The 9,563-nt window shown below is 38.2% G+C and overlaps 1 protein-coding gene across 1 annotated transcript in view; it reads left to right on the top strand.

Annotated features, from left to right (window-relative positions):
- cdk18 (cyclin dependent kinase 18) overlaps positions 1 to 9,563 on the top strand; it is a 183,428-nt gene that overhangs the window by 49,054 nt on the left and 124,811 nt on the right. Inside the window, exon 3 of the mRNA XM_037975457.1 lies at positions 3,635 to 3,770. Coding sequence (XP_037831385.1) covers positions 3,653 to 3,770 — 118 coding nt within the window. The 5' untranslated portion in view covers positions 3,635 to 3,652. The remainder of the gene's footprint in view (positions 1 to 3,634; positions 3,771 to 9,563) is intronic.

The following is a 9,563-nucleotide window of genomic DNA, read 5'->3' as shown; positions in this document are numbered from 1 at the left end:
GGGCCTGGTACCCCATACTCCCGGAGCACCCCCCACAAGATTCCCTGAGGGACACGGTCGAATGCCTTCTCCAAGTCCACAAAACACATGTAGACTGGTTGGGCGAACTCCCATGCACCCTCAAGGACCCTGCTGAGGGTATAGAGATGGTCCAGTGTTTCACGGCCAGGACAAAAACCACACTGCTCTTCCTGAATCCGAGGTAATATGATTAATATGAAATGAAAAAAATGTGCAGGTACACAACTGTCATCAGTGAATAGTTTGAGAATTTTCTGACAAAGTGGTGATTTTTAATTTTAAGGCCCAAATGGGCAATTTAATTACACACTGATCCACATTGGCTGCTCTTTACGATGAAAACAAATGGCAGTTAGGATTTTAAATGACCTTCTTTAAAAGCCTTGAATAATTTTGAAAAAGTAGTATGCAGGTAGAATATAGTACCTGCTACAGTACTCAGTGGCAAAGAGGTACACATGTTCACTACTAGGTGGCACTATTTTCAAGGTTCAATGTCATTGTCTCCTAAAAATAAAAATTGCATTAATAAGTACTTTATATAAACTTAATTGTTAAATTGAAATTAATGTTTTGTGTCAATATAGGTTTGCTTTGAAGATGTGCCATTTTTTTCTCAATATTACAAAATGTGCCAAAACATATTTCTGTATTTATGAATTCAAGGTAAATCAGTATAAAACATTTTATGTAAGAAAGTCCAGAAAAAAATACAAATGTTTGGGAAAAATTATTATTTTTGAAAATGATCAAGTTACATTTACGTAAGTTTTACATATCAGTAAACAAAAAGGATAACAACCCCCCCCTCCACCCTACCCNTCAATGACTCAACTTAACCCAACTTAATCTTAATCTTAAAAATGTCCACTACTATGTTGCACTATAAATGTGAAAAAATTATACAACAAAAATGAAAAACTATATGAAAAACATGCTAGGGAACACACTTTGACTTGTCTCCCACAATATGGCAATGACTAGCTTAAGTGCATATGGCCTATGAGAAAAAACACATCTGATTCTAGTTGACAACAACAAAATTTAAAAAAAACTGCAAATCAAATTTTTATGTATAAAGAAATTAACTCTGTTTCAAAGTATGTAAATCTATTTTTGAAGTTTATAAAATATCTAAATATTTTTTTATCACTACAGCCAATATGTCAATCCCCACAAAAATCAGCAGGGCATACCTGTAAAGGAATAAAATTTAAAAATAAAAATGAAACGAAAATAAAATAAAACTTTGAGGCAAAGGGTGGTTTAATAAGTTGAACGTAAACTGAAGGCAGAAGGAACAAAAATCATTAAGAATTTAAGAAAAATATAAATTAAAAAATGTATATATTAGATTCAGGCCGAAGACCTTTCTTGCCTTGTTAGCACAAGAAATTGGGAGAAAATTTAAAATTTAGGAGATTTTGTTTGTACCAACTTTCATCAGCTGACTTTTATCAGCTGCTGTGTTTGGTACCAGCTGGTGATTCAGCCAGAGTCAGTGACGGGGCCTCGGGAGTTGTTGTTTCCAGAGCACCTTCAGTCAGTGACAACTGAGATGAACTTTTCAGCCTGGAGTAATCAGCTTTCAGGCTGGTCCTACAGTCATCTGAAAGATCCTCGGCAGAGTCCAAAGTCAGGGTGTCGTGAGGAAGAAATGGAGAAGTCTTCGGGTCTGCTGGAGACATGCAAGACAGAGTTTATCTAAATGTTCTGATTAACTTCACTTTAAACTTTGTTTTACTTGTTTCTCTGCTTTAACTCACCTGATTTGAATCAATGGGTGATTAACAGGCTTCTGCAGAACATGAACAGGTAATTTAACCACTGAATCAGGTGTGCTGGAGCAGGGAAACAGGTAAAAAATGCAGGATAGTGGCACTCGAGGACCAGGATTGTCTACCACTGGCCTTGTCTATAAGGCCCTACTGGGCTTAGTTCCATTGTATTTAGGCACATTTCTACTAAGAATTAACAGCTGCTATGCCTTATGTTCAAACAGTGTTGTTTTTATCTCACTTCCTTGTATCAGAACTGAATTAGGGGAAAAAAAACTTTGCTTCACTGCCCCTTCAGTGTGGAGGGACTGGGACATTTCTGTTGTGCTTTGGTCATTTGTGTACACAACAACAGCTATCTGATTCTCTGACACCGAAACATTTTAAATCCAGGTTTCAAAGTGGAACTTTTTTGGATACTACCTGTTGCATTTCAAAGGAAGTTGCTATGTGTGAATTGCACAACCACAATTGTGCAATTCATGGCTGCAGTATGAGTAGATCAAAATCAGTAACAAAGGCAGATAGCAGTAACAGCAATACAACCTTGTGTATTCACCATTTTGGTTGTAACTGCTTACATACTAGAAAATATGGTGTTTGTGCTCATGCACATGTCAGTACTGGCTAGTGGCCTGACATGAAAATGATTCAATAGGCACAGCATTACAATGTAAACATGTATTTTTTTTTTCTCAGTAAACATTGGAAAATCGTTTGTTTCCAGGAGATTTGCATTTGTGCTGTGTAAATGCTGAGTGTTGAATGACTTTGGTGCAATTTATTAAGAAGTTGTAACTGAATTTTTAAAGTTAAAAGTAGCTGAACTGAAACTAAAATTGATAACAAAATGTTGAAATTAGCTAAGCTGTGGAAAATGCTAAAATTAGCAAAACAGTAGTTAAAAACTAAAAATAGCAAAACATTAGCTAATAAAATTAGAACTGTAACTAAAAGTAGCGTAAGACAATAAAAAATAAAGCAAGTATGCTGAAGAAGTGTTCAAATATTTAAAAGAAACTGAAGTAATCCTAGTATGTTTCTATGGGGACTTCTATTTTAAATAAACTTAAGCGTTTTGAAAAGTACAAAAGTTACAAAAACCAAAATCCATAGCACACTAATCTCAGTTGAGCTGAACATTTTGAAATATGAATGGGTAAAATAGCACAAATATGCAGAAGTTGTTTGATTGCAAAAATGTAGAGAAGAAACTATTAAAGAGGAAAGCAGTAGTGTGAATGCTGACTTGCCATTCACACAATAAGGATGCACCAGTGCTTATACACTGGCACCCTAAAATCAGCATTTGGAAATGACAAGCAGAAGCAAACACATTTGTTTTCACAATCCTATGTCCGTACAGAAAACACGAAGACCCCATAACACAAGCCACTGCAGCCACAGACCAGAAAAGACAAGGGGGATAAAAACCATGTAGCAAACAGAACAGACAAACTAACTACCAAGCTTGTTTGTGATAGTACACCCTGCTGAGAGGGAGTGTATTGATTTGCTGTTTTCCTGCTGCTTTCTGCCTCATTATCCAATGTCACAGACAACTGACTTTGATCAAGCTGCTCATTAAGATTCATCACAGCAGTACACCACACACTGCAGCTTGTGTCATGTAGACAGGTTAGTGGGAGGGAGGTTTTCTTTAATTCAGTTGATTCCTTACTGTTTTTTCATCTACTTTATTATTCTTATTATTATAGATTCTAAAACATTATGTTTTTTGTTTGCAGTTTTGGTTTCATGAAACAAGTTCAAACATATCCTCAGCTAAGCATTAAAAAATGGATTGATGGTTACTTGTCTGTGCATTCTCCCAGAGTCTGTTCTACAACACCATGAACAAGATGAAGAACTTTAAGAGGCGTTTCTCTTTGTCAGTGCCAAGAACTGAGACCATCGAGGAAAACGAGTTTACTGAGCAGATCAATCAGCTCAACATAAGGCACACTCAGGGTAAGAACAACTTTCAGTTTCTCTTGATACTTGGTAAATAGATTTCTAAAATCTAACTTGATTTCTGGAAAAGAAAAAAAAATTCATATTGAATGTTTTATGGGTAGTGTCAAACTGTGACTCTGAAACCTGACTGGAATTTTTCCATAATATTTAAATGTAATTATTACAGAATATTACATTATTACATATTCAAAACTGATGCATAATTAGACATATTATAAGTGGCCACATTAGCCACTTACTTCTAAAGCATATAGCCCATATGGCTAACTCTGCATTGGTTTTGAATCCTTTTAGGACACATAGCTTCCTCTACCTCTGAAAAGCCACTCCGATGTGTACCCTCGTTTTATTTCAGGCTCGGTCTAATTCTTTTTTTTTAGCTTGCCTCTCATCACAGGTCTTTTTCTGTTTACCTGTCTTTGTTTTATGAGCAAGTGCCACTCGAGAAAATTGGCAGTTTTCCTGTAACTGTTTCTTTTTTCTCTGCCATTAGCACAGCTGCAGAACACAATCTTGAGCTTGAACGATGGTATGCACTGTGAAGTAGTGTTGTGTTGTACATGAATGATTCGTTCAAACGAACAAACCTTTTGAGTGAATGAACTGAACCAAATCACTTTATTCATTGACAACGTACTGCTGCCGAGGACTTATCTGTATAATTAACGAACTGCTAATTCACGCATGTGTTTCAGTTAGCTCAGTTTGTTTTAAAAGCCTGGCATCTTCGAAAGAGGACATTTTCTGTTTGAAGGATGTTGATTTTGGTCTCTGTCTGCATCTTCGAAATATGATTGTGTGTCTGATAAGCCCATTAGGGCTGAGCACCTTTTATGGTATATTCAGAGTCTTTCCACTGGGCTGTCACACCCACTTTTAGCTCGCTTTATAATACTTCATATTACCTCCTCCGACAAGGTTCCAACCGAGCTGAGTCAAGCAGAAGATTTGATGACAGCAGACTACTGGCCATTGATTGGCCAGAGAGCAATGTCAATCATTAAAGCACCTCCTTCACAAGTAAATTAGCACCATGGTACTATGAGGAGGTGCAGATGTTTCCATGCTTGTTGGCTGATAACAGAATTCAGAGAGAGCTAGACCAAATGGACTTGATTTACAGGCTCAGTGAAGAGAAGGTGGCCTTGACTCAGCTACTGCATCAAATCTTGGCAGAAGATGGTGAGTGTTTTGTGATTTTATTTCTCTTATTTACCGATTGATGGGAATCTCACTTTGAAAATAGATCATTTGAAAGTATTGCCATTGTCTTACGCATGCAGACAATGAGTTAGCTAGTTAGCCTTCAAAAGAAATTGCTTCTGAGAGCAAAACGAAAAGTTAGTATGCCAATATCTACAGATTCATCCCTTTTATATTTTGCAATTTTAAAATCAGATTTTTACATCTAAACTCACATCTTGTTCTAATAGGCCACACATACTTTAGCCAATTATTGCCATATTGGGGAAAAAACATAAGGGTCCTCCCTAACATGTATCTTTAATTTAGTTTTTATTTCATTGTCTGTTTTAATATAAACTGTTCACATTTAGTAGTGGGCTTAATTATAGGATTAAGTACTGTTACTCATCGAGATGGTATTAACTTTTACATAAAATTTATTGTTGATGTTTGTTATGTTAACTGTTATGTGATTTTTTTTTTTACATTTTGTTTACTAACATGTAAAACTTGTGTAAATGTAACTTGTTCATTTTGGCAAATAACTTTTCCTGAACAACTTTTGTACATAAAAAAGTTTTACAAAGTTTGGCATTGAATTTTAAAACAACTTTTTGGAAATATGGTGAATTACACTTTTAAATTTTGAGCAAATATGGTACATTTTCAAAGTGATCTTATGTTGACAAAAACTTTTATTTCAATTCAACAACTACTTTGATATAATCATCTAAGTAGGCCAGCCAATCACTCAAGGAACATCACTGTACCTCTGATAATCTTTGTATCAGGATTGATAGACAGAATTTTTCACAACATGCTGTAAATTCTATTTGTGTGATTAATCTGTGTGGCAGAACCAGTCTTGACCAATTCAGCCCCCACCCATTCCTTGTTTCTAATAAAAAGATGCTGCTGCTACAGGATTTCAGAACTCGCTGGAGTTTGACCCAAAAGGTCGTTACTTGAGTGACTTCTCCTTTTGCAAAAGTATCCTAAAAGACAATTTATTCTCTCTCCATGTGGTTCTTTGTTTAGGTTGGGTAACTTAGAAAACCCCCAACAAGTATTTATTTAGTTATCTACTTTTATTTAGACAGATATACTCATTGAGACAAGTAGCCTCATTTACAAGAGAGTCCTGTAACACAAAACATCAGTTACATAAAAATAACAATTCAATAATCATAAAACATTTTCTTAACATTTAAAAGGGTGCAGAGTTTAAACAAAAACAAAAAACAAGAACATGTTTGAAATGATTTTTCCATTTTCTTTAAACTGTGTTTAAAATGTCCCAGACAGTTTGAGTTCTTTCTGCAGTGTATTCTAGAAAGATGGAGCAGAATAGGAGAATGCCTTTTTCCAAGTTATGTGTGGACTGAGGGGACACTGAAAGAAATAAAATCCTGGAAGCACACTGTGACTGTACTGTCTTTGTGACATCTTTGAATATATATATAATCCAAACAGCCAAATTCCAGGACCATTCCGCCTGATTCGAGCGAGCAATTTCCTCCAAGATGTAACAATATTATTCATGAGTTCCAGAAACGCAATTCAGTCTGCGGTCCTGTAAAAGGATTGCATCCAACTTGCGATTCAGCTCCCGTAACCACACAGTTTGATTGTTGATCGCCGAACCCATCAAACGAATTTAACGATAAGTCAGGTAACTGCCTAATCCAAACAGCAGAAATCCTGTTATCAAAAGTCCAAATTTGTAATGATCTTCCACGTCTTCCACAGACAAATAGGATTCCGACGTTTCCAGGAATCCAACGTGTATCCAGCGAAGAATATCTTCTCAAGGAAAGCTGGCTCTCCTTTGGTCAGCCTTCCCGTCGAGAAAATTTGATCAATTGCGTTGAGAGACCAGCTGACCAGATCCATAGTTCAAAAAATCTTTTTTAGAAAATATGCAAAGAGAGGCTCCGAAAAAGAGCAGGGCAGAGAGGCAGAGAGAAAGGGGGCGGTTCAGAAGACAGAGAGACAGAGAGAAAAGAAACACAACCGCCTTCCACTAGGAGCAGAGAGAAATTCAGTCTGTGGTCCTGTGAGAGTTGAAGTCCCCCAGCAGAACAAGGAAGTCCCCATTAGGAGCACTCTCTAGCGCCCCCTCCAAAGACTCCAAAAAAACTGGGCAATCTGAGCTGCTGTAAGACGCGTAAGCACAAACAACAGTCAGAATCTGTCCCCTCACATGTACACAGAGGGGGGCTACCCTCTCGTTCACCAGGGTAAACCACAACGTACAGGCACCAAGATGGGGGGGCAACAAGTATGCCCACTCCCACTCCTGCCGGGCCCCTGTCAACAGGGGCAACTCCAGAGTGAGTGTCCAACCCCTCTTGAGGAGACTGGTTTCTGAGCCAAAGACATGCATCAAGATGATTCTGACTTTATCTAGCTGGAACCTCTCAACCTCTCAACACTAGCTCAGGCTCCTTCCCCACCAGTGAGGTGACATTCCACGTCCCGATAGCCAGGTTCTGTAGCCAAGGATCAGACTGCCAAAGTCCCTGCCTTCTGCTACTAATCATCCCACATTGCAGCCGACCCCTTTGGCCCCTCCCACAGATGGTGAGCCCATCAGAAGGGGGACCCACAGTTTCTCTTTGAGCTGTGCCTGGCCAGGCTCCATGGGTAAAAGCCTGGCTGCAAGGTGGTTGCCAGTGTGTCCCACCTCCAAACCTGGCTCCAGAGTGGGGCCCTGGTGACCCGCGTTTGAGCAAGGGAACATTTATTCCATATATGTGACTCATCATAACGGGTCTTTGGGCTGCACTTTGTCTGATCCCTCATCTAATCTAAGTCCTGTTTACCATGGGTGACCCTACCAGAGGCATGAAGCCACTGATAATGTAGCTCCTAGGATCATTGGGACACTCAAACCCCTCCACCACGATAAGGTGGCAGCCCATGTAGGGGGCTAATTTTTATAACATCCAAAAAAAAGTGTTGCTAACTTACTAGCAGTTAGCTGTTAACAGAACTTCCACACCAAAAAAAATTAAATACATTTTAAAAATACCAGATGTTTGAAAATTAGAAAAGTTTGGTATAGGTTAAAGACTGTCCAGTAAGTGTTAGCTCTGTAGTGTCAGCATTTGGGTTTTGTTTGGGGTTGTTCTTTGAGTTTCTTTTGTATTGGGTTTATTGTTTTCATGTTTTATCTTTGCATACTTTCTGCTTCTTGTGTTCCTGTCATAATTCACTTGTCCTCTGTTATCACTTGTTCACCTGCCACGCCCATCTCCACCTGCTTCTAGTTAGTTATCACTCACCTGTGCCCACTTTCTCTAATTACCCTCTGCTTTTAAAACCTGGTCATTTCCTCCATTTACTCACTGGTCCATTGTCGTTTTTCTCTCACGGTCTGGTTCTCCTCATGTTTGCCTCTGATTTTGTATTCAGTTTATGTTTTGTATTTAGTTTTTTTTTTTTGCTGCCTTGTCAGCCTTTTGTTTTTGTTACTTTATTTAAAATAAAGTATTTTATTTTCCTGGAACTACAAAATGAGTCTGCGCATTGGGTTCACTGCAATCCCCACCTAACCCGATATCATTCATATGTCTTAAAATAATAATATATTGCCATTTTTACATATAGCTAACTATCTGGTTTCTCAACATTTGAGTAAAAAAAACCCTCTGTCAAAACAGACTAGGTTAAAAACAAAAGAACTTTTCTGAGCTACTACTCTAGATGTTGTATAAAAAGTTTTACACTGATTGGGTTTCTGCCCTTAAAGGAGTTATAGTTTAAAAGTTTTGCACATTTTGCAAAATGAGAAAAAATTTTACGCAAACTTTCTGTAGTAAAAACAATCAGTAATCTTCACCAATTAGGAGCCTATAGTATACTATTTAGTGGAGGTGGAAATATATGAATTGGAGACCAAAATATTTCAACCATAATAGTAGTGCCACCTGTATGGCAGTTAGCACAAGTTTTCCTATGAAAAACCTTTCAAATTCTCTTACAGTTTAAGCTACATGTCTGATTCTGGAAAAAAATAAAATAAAAATGACATGTCATGACACGCCCACTTTCACTGGAGCAACTGTAAATTTTAGGTCTGACCTCAAGGCAATGTTATGAAGAGCTGTGTCAAATTTTGTAAAGATCGGATTAGCCATTTTGCATAAACAATTATTTGGGGTTTATAGCCCCCTCTATGGCTCAGTGTTTCTCAATTTTGATCCATTATCTAAGAATTAGGTCCCCAAACAGCAACTTACATCTATGCAACTAATATTGTTTTGTTGTCCTGGTGCCTGCACTGGTTCAGCAGGGGCTGGGTTTTTGGGGGTGGCTGGGGATCTCTGACGGCGTCATTGGTGTTTGTGTTTGTGCCTGGGCCGTGTCCCAGAGTGGTGGGCTCCCGGTGGGTGGTCTATGGCTCCTGGGGTTTGGCTGGACTTGGCTGGGGTATATATATATATATAAAAAAAAAATAAATTCCCTTCTCACCCTCCGCGGGTGGTCTTTGTTTCATCCTCTGAGCTCGGGTCCTCTACCAGAGGCCTGGGAGCTTGAGGGTTCTGCGCAGTATCTTGGCTGTGCCTAGAACTGCACATTTCTGGACTGAGATGTCTG

The sequence above is a fragment of the Kryptolebias marmoratus genome, linkage group LG4 (genome assembly GCF_001649575.2).
Source record: "Kryptolebias marmoratus isolate JLee-2015 linkage group LG4, ASM164957v2, whole genome shotgun sequence".
In the NCBI taxonomy this organism is placed as follows: Eukaryota; Metazoa; Chordata; class Actinopteri; order Cyprinodontiformes; family Rivulidae; genus Kryptolebias; species Kryptolebias marmoratus.
Note: the sequence above shows the minus strand (reverse complement) of the source record. Positions and strands in the feature narration are given on the sequence as shown.